General features: G+C 36.8%; 1 protein-coding gene across 1 annotated transcript in view; it reads right to left on the bottom strand.

Annotated features, from left to right (window-relative positions):
* LOC113229274 (CUB domain-containing protein 2-like) overlaps positions 1–20,266 on the bottom strand; it is a 148,689-nt gene that overhangs the window by 42,730 nt on the left and 85,693 nt on the right. Inside the window, exon 4 of the mRNA XM_026462818.1 lies at positions 17,210–17,390. Coding sequence (XP_026318603.1) covers positions 17,210–17,390 — 181 coding nt within the window. The remainder of the gene's footprint in view (positions 1–17,209; positions 17,391–20,266) is intronic.

Here is a 20,266-nt window from a genome sequence, read left to right as displayed (position 1 = left end):
AATCTGCAACAGGCGCATAGAAAACTTCGTAAGGTTTGCTGGTTCGTTCCATAGCTCAATTGGGAGAGCGTGGGGCATGGAATGCTGAAGGCGCTGGTTCAAATCCAGCCAGATCGAAGGAATTTTTCTTAATGTTCAATATTTGTATTAATAATTATAACAAAATGATTGAGTATTAAGGTACTAAAATATCGTGATAAAATAAACTTTAGGGCGCGTTTATACGACACGAATTTCATCGCGCTCACCCCGCGCGGTCGAAGAACGGAGTCCGCGGCGGCCGCCGCGCGGTCGAAGAGCAGAGTCTGCGGCGGCCGCCACCCAGCGATGGCGTGCACGTGTTCAGAGACCGAAGTGTCATAGCAAAATACGCTCTATTTATTTAGCTTTTAGCTGGAAGGCAGTAGCTTGTCTTTTGTCTACGCGGTCGCCGAGCGGAGTCCGTATTAAGCGATATGCTTGTCCAAAGCTTTTGCAGTGCCATTTATAGCTTTAAATTCAAATTTATAGCTTCAAAGAACTGAAGGACACTGCCATTGCGCCTGTCACCTTAAGTCATAAGTTGACAAGTGTCTTGTGCCTGTAATTTCACCAGCACTCTTGCCCTTCAAAACCGGAACGCATTACTAGATTACTGCTTGACAGCTGAAATAGGCAAGCTGTCACCATTTATCTAAACGAACTCTTTCACAAGGATCCCTACTGCCAACAACTTTTTTTTTCTCTTTACTGTCTCCCAGAATATATCGACGCATTACATTAAATTAAAGCCAAAAAGACCGTCAAGTACAGCCAAATAAAAACATGGATGAAAGTGTATGTTGAAAGCAAAGAAATAGTAACATAGTTACTTTGACGAACTCCAGCAATTTCAACCAGATCCTTTATTTTCTCAATCTTATACAGGCAAAGTTAATGCTAAAACAATGTTGCCTTCCATTCTTGTATCAAAGTTTCGTGCAGATACCAATTTTCCGTAATACTTATCGGCACCTCCAACTTTCAAAAGAATCCCTATAATAAAACTTACGGGATGAGGTAAAAAAACTAGTTTCCAAGCAACTTTCTTAATAGAGGATCCTATTTCACTTCGATCGGATGTGATGGACGTTTCTGAGATATTTTTCTCGAAAAAGGAGAACGTCAATCTATGTAACTATCAGAGCTTTGTCTCGGTATAATATTGAGGTAACGTGTAAAGTTGATACAATCGATACATTCATATGGTGGTTTTTGAAGTTGTCTCCAAAAACGGACAAGTTCCTACCTTCTGCTCATGCTGCCCTCCATGTCATAACTAAGAGCTGATACATAAGGCGACTTTTAGCAGCAATAAAACGCGCGTTTGTGAACCGCGGCACTTGCGATTGCATTGATGAAAACACGCGACATTTTTTTGACTCCTACTGGCTAAAACCCACGGTGGCCTTCTCGGGTGCTCTAGTGGGAGGGATCCGGGATCGTCTTAGCGCGCCGGAATCCCCCAGCACCTAGGACGGGCTACATCCTCCCCCTCCCCTCCTCACGAGGAACTGGGTCAAACCGCCCCGTCGTCCTCCTCGCGGCTGCCAAACTTACTGGCGAACGGTGCCCCCGCTCCGATCGCCTGCAGCCGCGAAGGTTCGCCGCCGCCGAGCGGGATCAGCCCTCTCCCGATCACGTTCGGCCACCTCCTTTTGGAGCATCACCGCTTCACAGAAGGAGACCGCTGCCTCATGGAACTCTTTATCCGCCAGCAAAGCCGCTACTATGCCTGGTGGAGAGAGATCTCGCCCGATTCGGGCAACCAGGATGTGGCGCTCGGAGGCCCATGCGGGGCACTCCTCCAGCGTGTGTTGGGCGGAACCCTGCTCCCTCCCACAGTGGTAGCACTGCGTCGTCGACTCGCGTCCGATCCGATTCAGATACTCACCGAAGCACTGGCTGGCTCAACCAGTCGTCGCGGTTGGGCAGGATCGCGTCGACGGCGCGCTGGCGCGAGATCCACGACTGTTCCAGCCTCTCGCACCACTTCTCAAACGCCCGTCGGCGCTCCTGTCACCGCACTTCGGGCGGCGCTCCTGTCACCGCACTTCCGGCGGCGCAGCTTCCTCCGCCTGGCGGAAGCGCGCGTAAATACGTGTGTCCATCTCCGCCAGGACTGCTGAGTTCCGACTCGATCCGCGCCCGACCCGCACTCGCTTTGTGTGTGTTTCATATTAGCGATTGCATTGTTGCTGCATAGTGACTGAATCGCTGCAGACGCGCTGCTAAAAATCGCCGTGTAACTACTCTAAACGCATTTAAATTTTAGTCATATTCGAAATATTGGCGCCTAAAGATTTTTTTTTGTTTAAACAAGGTCAATCACGCTGATTTTTCTTAACAATGAAACTGACACTAAGTAAGATATATATAAAACCTAGCATAACTGCCTCCGTGGCCGAACGGTTAGCATGCCACACAGCGGTCCCAGGTTCGATTCCCGGGCCGGGAGAAATATTTCTATGGCCTACGTTTATTTCTCTCGTGAGTTTGGGTGTAATTTGTAGTTGTCTATGTTAGTCTCCATGACACCCGTGACACAGGGTTTCCAGGGTTTTTCTAGTGCGGAACTATGTTGAGTGTGTGCGTTATTATTATTATATATAAAACCGCTTATCCCCAATAAGCGGTTTTATATGTTGAGGTAGATCTCATTTCGCTTATTCCACATATGTTAATAAATCATCGTCATCATGATCAACCAATCGCAGTCCACTGCTGGACATAGGCCTCTCTCAAAGTGCGCCATTTCGTCCGGTCCTCTGCTTTTCGCATCCATCTGGCTGCCAGCAACCTTTCGCAAATCGTAACTCCATCTGGCCAGAGGGGGTCCTACACCACGTTTGCCGAGCCGTGGTCTCCACTTAAGAACTCACTTTCTCCGTCGGTTATCAGTTCTTCGACGGATATGACCAGCCCACTGCCACTTCAGCTTGCTTATTTTACCGGCTATGTTGACGACCTTACTTCTCTGTCGGATAATCACGTTAATATCTCAACTTCGCTATAAATATTGATTCCGTTAGTAATTATAGGAGGACAGTATGTACCGGAGTAAAAAAATATGAGATATTTTCATTGGTGTGGAGCTATTACATTTCTCTCATACATTAATGTACTATATACATATTTGGCAAAATATAATTAAACTGAACTCAGTTTGTTAATAATGGCGAATGGATACCACAAACCGACGAGGGAAATAATAAAGTAATGTCACATAAAAGCGAAATCATGTACAAGAGAAACTATCTACATTTGTAAGTATCATAAAATTCAATATAGCGTAGTTTAAATTCCGCAAACACAAAAAAGTTTACCAAGCATTTTGCCAAAAAGGATGGAAATTCAGTAAAAACAGTATACATCGGCAAGCAGGAAGCCATTTTGCATATTTTAACCCCGTTAAATTAACTAAAGAGGACAAAGCTAGAACGTTTTTTAACGTTTTTTAACTTTTTATAAACAATCTGGAAACAAATATCGCGCTCGTAACGTGGGAATAAAAAGTGAAATAAAAATAATCTGAATCACGTGGACACAAAGCTGGATACTGCAATGGTTTACAAACAATAAATTGAAACAAATATTTGTACAATAATTTCGAATTCTGTGTTGGAGAAAAATAGCCAGGCGAAACGTGATTTCCTGAAGAAATTATTTAACTCAAGTTACTTACAAAATAAAAATGAAAGTTTTGAAATATATTTATTCACGTATATGTTTTTCAATTCGTGCCATAGGTATAACAAAGCCACATGTGGCCAACGTCAAAAGTGCTTTCATCACATGAAAGTCATAAAAATCATGCTACAGACTGTATGATAGAACTTATTGCGTATGAGTGAAATTTTATATCTCTCTTATGTAAGCATACCTAAAAAAAGCTATGTACTAATTTCTAAATGTTGCGATAACGTATGTCCCCAGTAGCGCCCTGAGCCGAGGTTCGTATCCACTTGGACGCCCCTCAGGCCCGCTACTTAGTTTTAAGTTTAGTTCTAGTTTATTTTTAATGGTTTAAGAGCCTTCAGCTCGCCTTCTTATTCGGTGGCGCTGTCAAGGCCTACGCCAGCCACCAAGTGCATAGTGTCCTTCAAAAAAAAGCGACATCGTCTGCTCCTGTGGCACTCGGTGTGGTGAAATTGAAATCATAGCGTTGCGACGAGGCAACGCACTGGCAGCGCCCGTGTTGCTTCTCACACGTTGCCGCTACAAGCAAAAGTAGTAAGTAACTAACAGGGGAGATTTTAGTCCGTGGGCCATGGGGTTCGTTTTCCAGTGAAATCGGGAATGTCATCTGGTCCGAGAGGATTTAAATCGTCTCACGCAAAAAAATACCGGAAGCCTTCAAAGTTTCATAAAACAGCGAAGTTTCGTTTAACGAATTCCAAAACTCCAGCCAAAAGGTTTTTCGCTTTTCGTGGAAAGCTGCGTCATGGGTACATCGATTATTATCGTAAATCAAAAAGAAAATGTTTTGAAATGTCGTAGAAAAGCAGTTGTTTGTATAATAATAATGATGGATCGGATTAATTTAAACTTCATAGTAACTTATTTTACCGTATCAGTTTTTAAGAATATTAGATATGCCTTTCATATCAGTTAGTCGTGACCGTGGGATCTGTAAAGTGTCCCAAACGTTGATTTGTTTGCAAGAAACAAATATACGCGATAATCCGGCCGGATCGAAAGAATTTTTTCTGAGTGTTCGATCTTTGTATTAATAATTATAACAAACTAGTGGAGTAATTTCACAAAAAATAATTGAATACCAATTCAATAAAAATTTAATATATACGCGATTTAGATCCAAAAATATATGTAGTTTCATATGTAATTGTACCTTTCACGTTTAAATCGTACAGTCGATGCCCTAATATACTTGACCCCCTCGCCGACTTTTTGGTTCTGAGAGCCTTCTTAGGCATTCAACAGAAAAGCGTACAGAAATCCCAGGTTTTTGATTGAAATTTGTATTAAGGTAATATAAATAAAGATCAAATCGGCTTAAAAAGTTACTTGAAACGTGATTCACTAATGATGCAACAAGAAAGTCATAGCAAAATTAATGTTACGGCTCACAGGTCAAAGGTGAAGTTTATTAAATGCCTTTCTTTACACTGATCTACGCAGAACCAAGTAGACGGATAGGAGGTCTGGTATCTTAGGTCATCGACTGTACATACTACGAGGGTCATGCCAAAAGAAATTAGATTTTCAAAAATTATAAAATTTATTCTTCATTACAGGTATCGATTTTTTCAAAATATTCACCATGGACACATATACAGTTTTCCATTCGTCTAAACTACTTGGAAAATATCGATGACCACTCTTCTTTAGACATCTCAAAAATCTTCAAGTTATAAGCAGCCAAGGCATCTTATTTGCTTTCAAACCACTTGCCTTTTAGTTTTTCTTTAATTTTTGGAAAGATAAAAATCACAATGTACTAGGTCAGGGGAATATGGCGGGTGAGGCAGGATAGATACAGTTTTTGAATGAAAATAGTCGAGTTTTCTAGTAGAAGTGTGCGGAGCGGCGGCGTTGTCGTGATGCCAGAGGAGGTGCCGGATACCTGACTTCGGCCGCTTGACACACCAAGCTGACAAGACTTTGGGGCACAAACTGTTATATACCATTCGGAATTAACTGTCCTTTGATCCTCTAGCACTACAGTAGCAATATGACCCGTCATGCAGAAAAATGAGGCGACCATTTGTTTCTGTGTGCTTCGTGTACGACAACATTTCGTTGGCGTCGGTTCATCTTCAAGGCACCATACAGTGGACTGTCTCTTTGTTTCAGGATCATAGACATATATCCATGTTTCGTTACCTGTCAGTACATCATTAACGGTTTTTTTTGTCGCCAGCATCGAATTTATCTATCATAAATTTGCACTAATCCACGCGACGTTCTTTCTGCTTATCGTTAAGTTTGTGCGGAATCCATCTCGAACAACACTTATGAAGGGACAGTTGCTCGTGTAGAAGCTTTACATATGTAGCTCGTCGGTTTTCACGAATTACTTTTTCGACAGCTTGAACGTTTTCTTGCGTAACCGCAGTTGGCGGACGACCTGACTTGGCCTCATCTTCAAAGCTTCCCCGTCCTCTTTTAAATACAGCAAACCAATTGAAAACTGTAGCTCGTAAACAAGCTGTTTCACCAAAAGTTGTGGCTAAAAGTTCAAAACATTCTTGCGGATTTAAACCTTTTTTTTATTCATAATAAATCATAACACGAAAATCACGTCGAGAGGGCTCCATCGTTGCGAATAAAATTCCCACTAGATTGTCTCCGAAAAATAAAAAAGAACTCGATTTAAGACGTATTCCATTTTCAAATTTATTAGCAAATAACCTGCCTTTACAACGGTGTATAACTTGCCAGTATGGAACAAGTGATTAAAGAGTATCTAAGTTCTTTTGGCATGACCCTCGTAAATAAAACAAATGCAAACGTTATTATTAAACGACCATCTTTTTGTCTAAAACGTGGTGTATTTTCGAAACCATCCCTACTGTGCTCTACATTTTAGCTCATTTTTCCGAAACCATAAAGTCTTTTGTCGTGTTATTCAGTAAATTCAAAGCATTTCACAAAACATCTTGCGTGAAACAAACACTTATTGAGGATTTTGCTGGTATTACGACCGTCAATGGACGCATCATGGCTAAAGAAAAGCAATTTATTTCTGCTGTTACGTTTATTGGTGTTTTATATCACATTAAATTTTTGACGTGAATGACATTTTGTGCTGAATTCAAGGATGCAATAAACATAAATGGGCTCGTAAACTCTCTATTGAGAATTTCTCCTGTCCACTGTAGAATCGATTCTGTTTAAAATGTGATAATTATTACTTTTTTTAGGTTTTCGCGATTGTTACACATAGGAAATTAAACTATCTTTCCAGATTTAAATCGCGTATATTTGTTTTTTTTTTTTCAAACAAACCAACGTTTCGAGCCCTTTACAGGTCCAATGGTTATACGGTTGACACGGTTTGTTTGAAAAAACAAACATTCGCGATTTAAATCCGGAAAAATAGTTTCATTTCCTATATAACTTTTTTATATAAAAAAACTAACCTCAAAGTTTGTGGCATTACATCTATTTGGCATGTTTTATTGAAGTCGGTTAATGGAAAGTCGATGAAATCCAATAAACCGGAGTCAAACTAAATTCTTAGACGTGGAATGTTTCCTTCATATGTGTATGGGCCCGCTACTGAGGTACCCTTCTCAATAATAAACGAATCATCGAAATCGGTTTACAAAATGTCGGAATAATAGCATAGCATACACACACAAAAAAAATGCAGTCGAATTAAGATCCTCCCTCTTTTTGAAGTTACTTAAAAAAGAACACAGCATTTTTCCCAACTCCACACATAATTTTAATATGCCCGTTGCTATTTTAAAATCAGCTACTGTAAAAATTTGTTTTACAACATTTTAAAGCGAGAAGCCTGATTTCACATTATTTTATAATTCCTATTTAAGCATAAAAAAGTTATCGTTGTAATTCTTTTTTTTTTCTAAGCGCCGTCATTAATTTTTTTTGTAAGCATATAATGCAATTTATAAATATAAAGCAGCTAACTGAAAAAACTTAATCCTATTGACCATTCATAATAAATTTTCATACTTAATAATACATACCGTTTGCCATTTCAGTGCTACGTCTGTTCAGCTGTGCATGTATCAAGTTTCTTTAATGGATGTTGTTCAAAAGGCAAGGTCCCAAAATACACAGGACCTTGCCATCTTCTTTAACGTGTATAACATTTCCTTTCATATACTCCTCCACTGAATAGGCAAGTCAACCGATCTGACCATGCTTTTATCCTCGCTTTTAGTTTGTTTTTAGACTAGATAAAAGCCTTGCCCTCGATGCCGTTGTATTAGCTTTGTAACTACGTAACATTATCACTTTCGACTCTCTAAAGGAGAGAACTTTGTGAACTCAGTTTTCTTTTTACAGCATTGGTATAGTATATTCTAAAGCTTAGCTTTAAAATGTTTTTGTGTTTTATTGTATTGTATTGTAATGTATTTAAATAATTCGGCAATTCGGCTTTTTGGAATTTATTCGAGCAGTTGTTATAAAACAGTTATTTGTCATGCAAGGCTGCAAAGTTGTTGTTTGACGCTAGTGCTTATATTGAAACCTAAGCAAGCGAAGGTGCCTAAGATTGAGAATTCAAAAATAGAATCCTGAGCGTAGCGAGGGTTTCAAAGCACGAGAAGCAAAACAACTTTGCTGCCGAGCGAAACACACAACTTGTAACCTCACTATAGTGAGAAAACAAATCAGTTTTAATAAACATAATCTCAGTACAGAGTACTAAAAAAACCGACCTCAAAAGTACGTAGAATTACGTCTATTTGCTAAGTTTTATTGAAATATCCCCTAGTTCGCCACTATACAGGACTTGACACTGGAGATAATAAAAATCGGTTCTCACTACTCAAAGTATATTGAGAGAAAAACGCCTTGAATTGGAGAAATAGCAAAATCAACCATTAATGTAATTGCTCCTAAATTAATGTTAGGCGCTATTTATGAAAATGAATCTTCATGCGTGAACAGCCACCCTTCGAGGTGGATGCTTTTCTCAAAATGGAATGGGACCACTATGGAAGTACCCCCTTTCCAACAAAAAAAAAATCATGAAAATCGGTTCACAAATACCGGAGTTATCGCGTAATATACACACAAAAAAAAAGAACATACAGACGAATTGAAAACCTCATCCTTTTTTGAAGTCGGTTAAAAATTAGTTTTCGTTGTCAATTTAATGTCAACAATATTAAGAATAAAATATACCAACGAATTAATATTACATAAATAATGTACAACAAATCGCGTAGTCGAACATTCATTGTTTTTGTCATTGAGTCATTGTTTTTTTGTCGTCGAAAGAAAATGCTAGGTTCACCACAGTCATCGTCAAGTTCGAATTTCAAAAACTCTTTCCACTAACGCGAAAAAAACGCTTTTGCGTGCCGATTTCTAATGAGAAAAAACGTTTCCAAGCTTTGTTTAGGTATATATATATATATATATATATATAATATCAAGTGCTGCGCCTCAACAACAAGTCGTGCGCCTGGTGGTAAGCTACATGCCTGTCCATAACAGTTGCAGTGCCACTCGAAGTTTTAAATCGCAAAGATCTGAAGGGCACTGCCACTGCGCCAGTCACCCTGAGACATAAGTCCCGTGTGTAATTTCACCAGCATCCTTACGCTTCAAAAACCGGAACGCAGTAATGCTAACATTACTAATTGGCGGCAGAAATAGGTAAGGTGACACGTTGTCCCTGGACGAACTTTTTCACAAGGTGCTTTATTGCTACTAAACGAGCTAGTGAGTGAAAAAGACAATTGAATCTTCATTCGCTAGCTTCCAGCGATTCTTCTATTACAGAGAAATCAAAAGTTAATTAAATAAAAATAATAGTTTTTGATTCAGGTGTTTTAGACAATAAATAAGCCAAACAAACAAAAGTCTTTTTTTTTATAATCACCTGAATTTTCACTGCGAAACACTACCACTATACTAGACATTCGTTAAAGCTATTCGCTTATTGATCATAAATTACGCCTATATTTTGGGTCCAGCTGGTATCAGCCAAGATTTATTTGCCACTATTTATTGGCATGCCGTTGCGAGGGCGAGAGAAGAAACTTTTTTACCTAATAGCATATTGACGACAAAGTGACGATAACTACGAGTTACAACTAAAAACACGCGATTGTGCTGGGATTGAAATAAAAACATAATATCTTAAATTGAAAACTAGAACAGAGAATGTTTGAACTCTTATGGTCATTGCCCAAGTTACGATAAACGATAACTCGATTCGATTTCGAAGAACTAGGAAATGAAAAAAGTGAAGAAGTACAACGTAAGCAAAAGCGAATGCAACATAATTTTTGTAACGTAATTTTATGTAATTTTCGAAGCAGTAATTAAACGCTCACCAATGGCACATTACGTAGGCCGGGGGTTGTATTTTGAACCAATCAACTGACACTACTTACAGGTTATTTCATCCCTACTACACATTTAACGAACTTTTTGTACGAACCAACAAAGGTTAAAAAGAACGTTCACTTTTGAATTGTACTTTCATGAGAAACCACCACTGTTTAGCGGTTAATGGCACTACTCTTGTAAACCACTAACCTATTGCTAATATATTACAGTCAAATATAAATCGTATTTAATTTAACGAGCTCGTCGAGATCCTCTGCATCTTCTACTTGGGTCCGGTGGCTATAAACACTATGAAAACTTCCTTCGATCCGGCTGAATTCAAACCAGCGCCTTCAAGCAGTCCATGCCAGACGCTCTACCAACTGAGCTACATAACGAACCACGAAACTTGTCCGATAGAGAGGCCTTTTCCCACTAGTGTTTTCCCACTTTAGCCTTGTCTGAAAACTAATCCTAGCGTCTCTTTTCAGAAGCTTGTTGCTTAATTATTTTTGCGTTATAGAGGTTTACAATACTACTTAAAAATGGACAAAAAATTTAAAATGTCTAGTTTAATACTACAAAGAAAAACAAAAAATATTAGTATTATAACACAAGTAACATTAACAACTTGTAGACTAGCGAGAACTCTCTAACTTGCTTTTAACATCTAAACTAGAACTAAAAAAGTAACGGTTTAAATTCCATAATTCACAAAGAAAAAAACCAAGTGTCAGGGTCGTATACACACTCCACCCTTTTTTACAATCTATGTGAAAAAGGCCTCCTTACTTCAGACCCATAAATGTGGGAGAGTAAACAACAAAAAACCTTAACGGTTGTAGGGCATTTGCTCAAAGAGAAGCTTTTTTATTCGTACTGCAGAGTCAGCTGTAACAAACGTATTTTCAGGAAAAAAAAGTAAATATTATTGTTACTCTCAGTATAGTTAAGGTGTCGAATATAAAATAATGCATTTGTAAAGTTCATTATCGCATTCCTTATTTATGCTTTTGTAATCAATTATCACATTCTGTCGTAAAATTAGTAAAATTATGAGTTTATTTTTTTGCAACACTGTATACGCTGGAGCGAGGTTTTAAGAGAATATAAAAGGAACGACAAAATGGCGGGCGTGCGCCATTTAAAATTCTAAGTCTTATGTAAAAATATATGAATAAATAACATCAGTATTGTACACATCTGGTTCCATTTATTTATATAAATTCTTGCATTCGTATTAGTTTCCATTTTTGTCTTCTAAATTTTATTACAAATCACGCGTAGCCGTCATTTAATTTTCTTTAAGAAAATTTTTACGTTTTTTGTTAATATTTTTTACGATTTTTGTAAATATTATTGCTATCTCTTATTGATCGTGACATAATCTCGTATGCGCCTCCAAGCAGATTTTTTTTCATTATTTTGGATTTTGCTATTCACTCAAATGGATGAGTAGTAGTTTTTTGTTGTTTCAATTGAGATGAAGAGAGTAATGTCACAAAAAATAATTAAATATCAATTCAATAAAAAAATAATCGCTGTTGATAGCGATATTTCAAGCCAGGGCTGGTAGCAGGTAAAGGTAATGCGCTGTACTTGGGTGACGAAATACTTTTATAGATTTCTCATAGGTCATCTATGAGAAATCTATAAAAGCTACGACTAATAAGTCGTTGAAAACCAAATACAAAAGATTCGACAACAAGCACATAGAAAACTTTGCGAGGTCCCTGGTTCCTGCCGTGGCTTAGTTGGCATAGCGTCTGGCACGGTTTGCTAGGAGACGTCGGTTCGAAGTCGGAGTCGAAGGAATTTTTTCTGAGTGTTCGATATTTGTATTAATAATTATAACAAACTAGTGGAATAATTTCACAAAAAATAATATATATAAGTATATATAGTATATATAAGTACCTGGACAATCTTTTACGTGATTATCCCAAGAAGCATTCTCATAAAAACAAGAACCGGATGTCCTACCCATTACATATTTAACGGAGTTATACCCGGAGTACGTAATATGCCATACATCTATATCTATTACTTGGTATTAAAGACTGTACTATGTACCAACGCAACGAAATACACTCAGGGGCGCTACCGATAACTCACAAACCAGTTCCAATTTAGAAAAGTTCATTTCCCAAATTGGCCTTACCGGCAAATCGTTGGGCCACCGAGGTCGTCAACAAACAAGTCGACAATAACAATAAACTTTGCCGAAAAACCTAAACTCAGGCCTACAGATAGCAAACAAAATCTAGCCTAACAGGGTCACATGTTGGCGAAAACTACAAACGTTAACGCGGTATCGTTTGTTAGTTTCACCCGATTAGGCCGACTGTGTCACCGCAACGCCCGCGTGATATATGCCAAGAGCCACGTTTTGACAACACTTATGAGCTAGGAATAGTTTCGGAAGAGGTGGTATTTGTGAATAAAGAACAAAAGAAATGTCGGTAATGCAACGATTAATAAAGGAATAAAATGTCGTTTTTATGACTTTAGCCAACCGAAGATAACTTAACATCCTTTATTATTCTCGTACCACAATTTGGTTTCATGACAAAATATGTGAAAGAAAAGACCTGAAAGATAGCGAAAAGACTCTCTCTCTCTCTCTAGTTGCACTAAAATACACATAAAGGCGGCTGATTTAAAAATGATTACAATGAACATAAAGTATAACAACTTAAATATACAGTGGACGACTTTAACATTTTGATTAAAGCAACTCACATTGAATCAGACATTAATAGACTTACAACATATCTTTATATTTTCTTCTCGAATAAACTCGGAAAGTTAACATTGTAGCCTTCGAACTTACTCACTTAGTATGATTGAATTGCAATGTGCGGTCGATTTTAAAGAGAGTTTTAGTGATGTTTAAAAGAATATTCTTTATCCATTCCACTATTTTGTTTGCTTTTAGTTTAGCTTTTAAAATGTAGTTTAGTATTTCAATTTAATAAGATCTTTTTTCTTCATTGTCTCCCATTGCACATATCTACTGTAACTATTCTTTTGAACAACTTATTTACACTAAGTAAGATCACGCCCAATAAAAAACATTAATATACATAACTTTTCTCGGATCACATAGTGATAGTTTTATGTTCGTTCGCTCACTTCAATCATGATAGATTGCCAAATGGCCTTTCATTGTAGGTCGACTAGATTTCTAAGTGTTATTTTTTTTATAAGACTAGGTGACGGGACGAACGAGTCCTGCGCTTGGCGGTAAGGGACACGCCTGTTCATAAGACTTGCAATATGCAATGCCACTCAGAGCTTTAAATAACAAAAATCTGAGGAGCACTGTTACTGCGCCCGTCACCATGAAACATAAGATGATAAGTCCCGTGTGCCTATAATTTCAAAAGCACCCTTATCCTTAAAAACCGAAACGCAGCAATGCTCACATTACTGCTTGGCGGCAGAAATAGGTAAGGAGGCAATACTCCTCTGGAAGAGTTTTTTCACAAGGAGCTCTATTGCTTCCCATTTGTCGACGCTATTTGTTTTATTAAGTCTATATAGTTTTTTAATTTTAAAAGTGAACGTTGTGGTCCAACAATAACTTAAAATTCATACATGCCATGGTATTCATTGTATTTGGTAGCAAAATAAAGAAAATTACAAACGTTCACCGATACAAAAGACAAAGAGTAGAAAAAATGAAACCCAAATTCGAGAGAAAAATTCATTCCCAATATCCCATCCAATACGTACAATTTCTAGTTCCACGAGAACATATTTATGGGCTACAATACTGGCACTGGGACAGAGACAAACTACAAGCAAACAAAAGATAGTTTGTAAGTACCGGTGCGGTACTGTTGGAACTCATATTATAAGCCTCTTATTATTTTTATATGAGTTTAGCAATTATGAAGTAAATAAAGATACTATTTATTTAAAATATTTTCAGTAGTCACAGTTTAAAATTCTCACTTATATGCAAGATAGAAAAAAAAATGTTATTCTTACATACTAAACTGTTATACTAAATAACTACTAAAATAATTTTGTAGTTACAATCTCATATAATGAATAAGCTTTGATAAAATATTTACGTAATAATTTATGTGTGACTTCAATCAAATCAAAACAAAAAAGTTGCACAAGAATGTCAAAGAAAAAGGTTAGCTTAAGTCAGAAGGTTGTTTACTACACTGACAAGAACTAAGAGAAAGAAAGAGTGACTATAACATTGAACAAACAAACAAGCTTCTCTAGTTATAAATCTCGAGCATTTTAACATGCTGGGAGAATTCAGAATTCAAAAAAGATCTCGGGTCCAAAATCTACTCCATCCAGAGATGAATGGATGGAGACCGCGAAGGCACACAAAGGGCTGTGAAACCGGTTAGACCAACAATTTTAATATTCGTTTGGGTGGAATGTTTGCTCTTGAAGGTTACATACATTACTTACAATTGCAAATAATTCACGAAATAAGCACCATAAAATCTCTTGGGGTGAAAAGCCGAGGAAAAGACTGTAAGAAATTCATACTAACTTGACGAGCTGGTGCCCTAGCGGTTAGTACTGTAGGCGCTTGATAGAGAGGTTCTGGCTTCGATTTCTGGTAGGGTCAATTTGGAAAGAAACTTTTGAAAATTAGTTTTGGTCTAGATATTCTGGATACTTCCTACGAGTTAATTTGGTTGCTCTGGTAATCATACTACATGGAATTCACTAGTATCTGCATTATTATTACATCTGCAGAGCGTTTCGAGAATCAACAGTTATAATAAAATGAGTTTGTATGCGAGATTTTACAGTACCTACTACAGCATATAAGAATGTGTGTATAGAGGACATTAGTTTCCCTGTAATTGGTTTACGATCTGTTGTAAATGGCGCCATTCCGAGATGAGATTTTTCAACATTTATATTTTTCTTTATATAGATATGAGATTGACTTAGTTTCAGTGAAGCTATATTGTTGTATCGCTTTTGCCACAGAATCATACATTAAACAGCACGCTTAAATTTAAATCTCGACCTGAATTAGCGTACCGTTGACGGAACAAACTAAGTAGATAGTTAGTTACAGCTAACTAAGTATGTAGTAACTTGTTTGTACTTTCTACAAATGTATTTAGTGTCTAACCGTTAGCATTGCGGGAAGTTACTAAAATAATCACCAACGTGAGATTTGTTTTCAAGGTACATACGACTTATAGCAAAAAATAGTGCCAAAATATTTATTTATTCAAGCCGGTAAACAGTTGGTCCATCTGATGGAAAGCTGGCGAGTAAGAATATTGCCCAGCCATTTATTAAATGGCAATAAATATTTTTTCGATCCCCGCCTTTTCCCAAGAGTAATGCGTACCTTACTATATGTATTGGAATGTAGGTCTAAAGTAAATGGAACTTTCAGGCGTGGGATAATTCAGGTTAAAAATCCAAAACCGACGAATCCAATAGGCAGTCAGGCATTTTTCGTTTATGTTTCTAGTATAACATTACAGAGCCATTAATGTTATGCAAAAACTTTTATACATTTCTATTCATTGCGAAATATATTTAAAACAACTGGGAAATAACAAATTTCGAACAGTTTGCGAATAAACAAGGCAACTTATTACTAAATTGTTGTTGACAAAGGAATAAGGAAAAACAAGCTATTTATGTGAAACAATAAATATCTCATTTCATTCTTACATAAATACATTTTTTAGTTTTCTTACAATAATTAGTCTCAAAAGATGCGAAGTCGAAGATCCTTGCATAGCGAACTGAACTTTATTGTTCTCACAACGACCTTTAAAACATTAACAGCGCTGCTTTATTACAAGCTGCGAATGTGATGAAAATGTAAATGGAGCCCTGGAGATATTCAAGTGCAATTTCGCCGGTTATTTTCAAGTTAGAGGTCAATAAGTTGTTTATGTTCCGATATTACTTCGAAGTTTATAGGGGTACATTCGTTTAATAATCGTCGAAATTGAATCGTTTAATTGCAGTATAAAATGAAAATTCTTAAAGATCTATGCCAAATGCGAATCAACTAGCGGTGTATTCTCAGATTGTGTTTAGCCTCAGTGCAAATCGGGTTATATCTTACGTATACTTTGAAGTATGGTATGAATTATGAATGGAATTTTTCTGATGGATCGAATTTCCAATGTAGTCATACATCAGACAACTAAAGTGACCGACATGACTCGCAAAATCAGTGATCATAAGTGGCAGTGGGTATCCAGTCTACAGGAGGGCTGTTGGACGATGCAGCAGAATTGTTCTAAAATGGCGACCATATACCATATACCAAACGTAGTGTGCTGGATGCGGGCGGCACATGCAGCGGAAGGCGTATATCCAGCAACGGATATGTGTAAGCTGATGATGATGTAACTTTAAACATGACTCATCATCTTTCACAAAACTAATATATCCACAACCCCACCGAACAAACGTGTACTTATTATCAAAACACCTCTTTACATGAAAAATAAAAAGCTTAAAAACTCTAATTACTCTGGATCCATTATATATCCCTAATAATTCATCAGGAATTTTTTTTTTTAAATATATGTCGGAAATTAAAGAACTTACGGAATTGGTTTATTTTTTTGTTTCGTATCTATTTATTTATCAAAAAGCTTTTTTGTAGGTCAGTATTCCACACTTCACATCGCTTTACTTTTTTGCTATGCTTGTTACTGTAGGTAATTTTGTGTTTGTTTTTTTCTTTTTGAGGTGTTAACTTTTAAATTACTTTTACCATAAGTAAGATATATGAAAATGAAAATGTGGACAACTGTAATTGGCGCTAACTAGCTTTACCTAAAAATACTCAATGTTATGTTATTAATAGCTGTTGTTGTTCCGAATAAAATAAAATAACATGATGGAAATAAATTGACTTGTGTTTTTACGTCGCATATGAAATTTTTGTTGAATAGGTTTATTATTTTACTCATGCGTAATTTATATAATTTCCTTATAAAAAACATTTATTTTTACATAAAACTTTTACTTAAAATATGAGTTACATTTTTTTTTTGCGTAAAATAAAATTTAGGAGTTTTAGAATAGATAATGAGACATTACAAATTGATAAAAAAATGTGTAAAAACATTTGCACCTTTATTCGGAAGTAACGTCGACATTGTAAAGTAAATAAAAGCCTAAATAAAACGGAAAGTGAACGAAATCAATAACTTACTCAAGATGTCCTTTATAGATGTCAAAATCAGTAAAGATGATTTCGACGATCTCGTGAGACGCGGCGAGGAATGTGTAGAGGAGGCAGTCGAGTCTAGCAGGGTAGGGGCGTGGGTAGTCGGGGCTGCTGAATGTGCCACGCTCCTTGCCATACGTCGATGTAAAGCGGATGCAAGTGCAACCTGGTGAAAAAATAAAACAATCAAAATACCTGTCGTACCTTGGTATAATAAAGTTACATGTGATCAAAATTGCTTTAAAAGGAGAAAGACATAAAAATAACACGAACTACATGAAACAAATGATGGATATTACATGAAATTTTATCTCTTCTATTCAAGCATATAAAAGGTATCAAAGTAAAAGTTTATTCCATAGGTACAATTTTACACTAGTAAAGGTAATTTTTTAAGGTACTGCTCCTGCACTATGATGACTTCCCTGAGAAGAACGAGCAAGAAACTCTATAGATTGCTCTAAGGAATACAATTTGAGTCATATTTGTGCAGAATCTAGACTCATGTCGTCATTGCACATTGCTTTATCTAAAACGTGACACATTCAATTTTGTAATACGACTTTTCAATTAAAATACTTTCAATATAAGTTTTAAACTTAGGTAACGATAATCTCCGGAATCTTACTGTAAAAACGTGTACAGTTCCCCATAAAAGAATCGTTTATCTTGGTTAAACGAAATCGTGGTACCGTGAGGTTAGACTTATTTTGAAGATTAATATTATGGATATCTTCTTTTTTAATGAAATTATGTAAATTTTTTGAACGACTTATTTCGTTCGCAGAATCTTTAGCCTGAAAAGTTGTCATTTTGCAGATGTGGCCTTATTACACTAAGGGTGCGCTTTAATGGTCACTGCACATTGATTGATGGTTTTTCTTTTTTAAGCCCTACAACACAACCCTAGCTTTGTTGCCTAGGCTTAACAATATATGTATACCATAATTTGGACTTAACGTCATGCTTGCACATGTGATAATACTGCAGGTTCATGTATATTTATACGCATGTTCCATCATATTATGCTGAGAATTCAGTACTATGGCAGAATATTACCACATAGAATTGCAAATCTTTGCAAATGACACTTCAAAATAATATATTATTTCGACGCCCAGAATTCAGCATCAAGCAGTTTATATAAGTATGTCACAATTTCATTATAATCGTACATAAATGATAACGAAATTACCTGACCTAATTGAATCTTTTAGTAGCAGTAGAGCTGCTTGTGAAAGAGATCGTCCAGGGAAGTACTGCCACCTTACCTATTTCTGCCGCTAAGCAGTATTGTGAGCAGTACTGCGTTTCTGTTTTGAAAGGTAAGGGTGCTGGTGTACTTACAGGCACATGGGACTTGTGTCTCAAAATGACGGACGAAGTGGCAGTGCCCCTCAGATCTTCGTGATTTAAAGCCCTGAGTGACCTTATTTGGTCTGTGAGCTACACGACTTCTTCGTCCTGTCAATTGATATTACAAAAAAGGAACCTATTGAAAACTTACGTGAAAAATCGATAAGCCAAAACCTAAGGACTTGATATATAGCCGTTACCCAGTAGATGCTTGTTTTGTCACTCTATTACTTACTGATTAATATAAAATGTATCGCATAATTTGATTTGCTTAGTTTACGTATATTAAAATACGCAAATCAAATTATATGAAATTGAGGCTTGGATACACTCCAGGGGGCGCATTGTGACCTTTTAACAAACCATGCAAGTTCCAGGCAATTCTTTTTACGCCCAAAAACTGATTGGACAAAATTCGTATTATATTCGTACGACATTCATATTTTTCGCTGACTTCTCGCTGGTTATTTTGTCTATGACTGGGACTTGACTAGCTCGTGCTCGTGCTCGTTTTTAGTGTCACTTTCAAAAACGTGGATGAATATTTACCGGTAAGTTACGGTGTTATATTTGTCACTTAGTTTAAGAGAAAAATAATAGATACGTATTATTCATGAACGACGACAAACATTGACGAAATTCCGCGGGTAAATGTTTACTTTGTGGTTTGTTGAAAACATGTCAATAATATTTTAAGAATATTTGACTATAAATTAAATTGTAAGAAATTTAACTTGGCTTTGGTGAAAAATAACCTTAGTCTCAGCCAATAAATCGGTGGATTTTGTAGGCCTCGACATGTGCGGTTTAAGTTCATCGCAAAGATTGTGGACCATATCTTTGCTAAGCCGGTATCTTTTCATAAATTGTTGTGCATCCATTCCAAACGGATCACTACGATCTCGCAATTGTCTTCTTTGGATTTTTCCCATATTATTATCGTGTGTGTATCACTTTCGAGACACTCAAACATTTCGTATTCATCACACATAACGAAACGATTGCCTAAAAATATATAAACTCAAAATTATAGTAATTATTATACAATTATGCGCAAAAAAATTCAATAAATGCTACACCAAGACACTGTAAACTCAATAGTTTATTGCTGTTACTTCTTGACAGATCAACCGTGAAATGTCAAAATAACGCTTGTAATACGATATTGTCAGCCAAACTTCGGCAGAAGGCAATCTAGTGTCACGTGACCGCTGACTGGCTGGTATTACAAGTTCATAATACGAAATTACAAGGCAGTTCAGTTACGTCGTAAACTGCGTGGAGATAAGAGTTCATATTAGGCCCCAGGAGTGACGCCTTATGAGCTAATATTTAATTGGCAGATACGGATCACTGGACTCTGGTTCAGGAATTGGGGCTAACTAAGCTAGGACTAACGTATATCCGTTACCTAGTAACTGCTTGTCACTCACACTATTATTTACTGATGAATATAAAACGTATCACTTAATTTGATTTGCTTATTTTATGTGGAACTTATCCTGTGTTATCATGAATTCGTAATCTAATGACGGATTTACCGAATTTACCGTTAACTTTAAATTTCATGAAAGTTACTTCAGAAACTCGACTCAATCCTCAGAATAAGATACTCATGGCATCGATAAAATAAATGAAGAATGAACTCTCATGCTGAATTTCTTGAGTGTCTCAACGTGTGAATAT

The sequence above is a fragment of the Hyposmocoma kahamanoa genome, unplaced genomic scaffold (genome assembly GCF_003589595.1).
Source record: "Hyposmocoma kahamanoa isolate Upper Pololo Valley unplaced genomic scaffold, ASM358959v1 296, whole genome shotgun sequence".
Classification (NCBI taxonomy): domain Eukaryota; kingdom Metazoa; phylum Arthropoda; class Insecta; order Lepidoptera; family Cosmopterigidae; genus Hyposmocoma; species Hyposmocoma kahamanoa.
The sequence above is the reverse complement of the archived record's forward strand: the minus strand, read 5'-3'. Positions and strand labels throughout refer to the sequence as shown.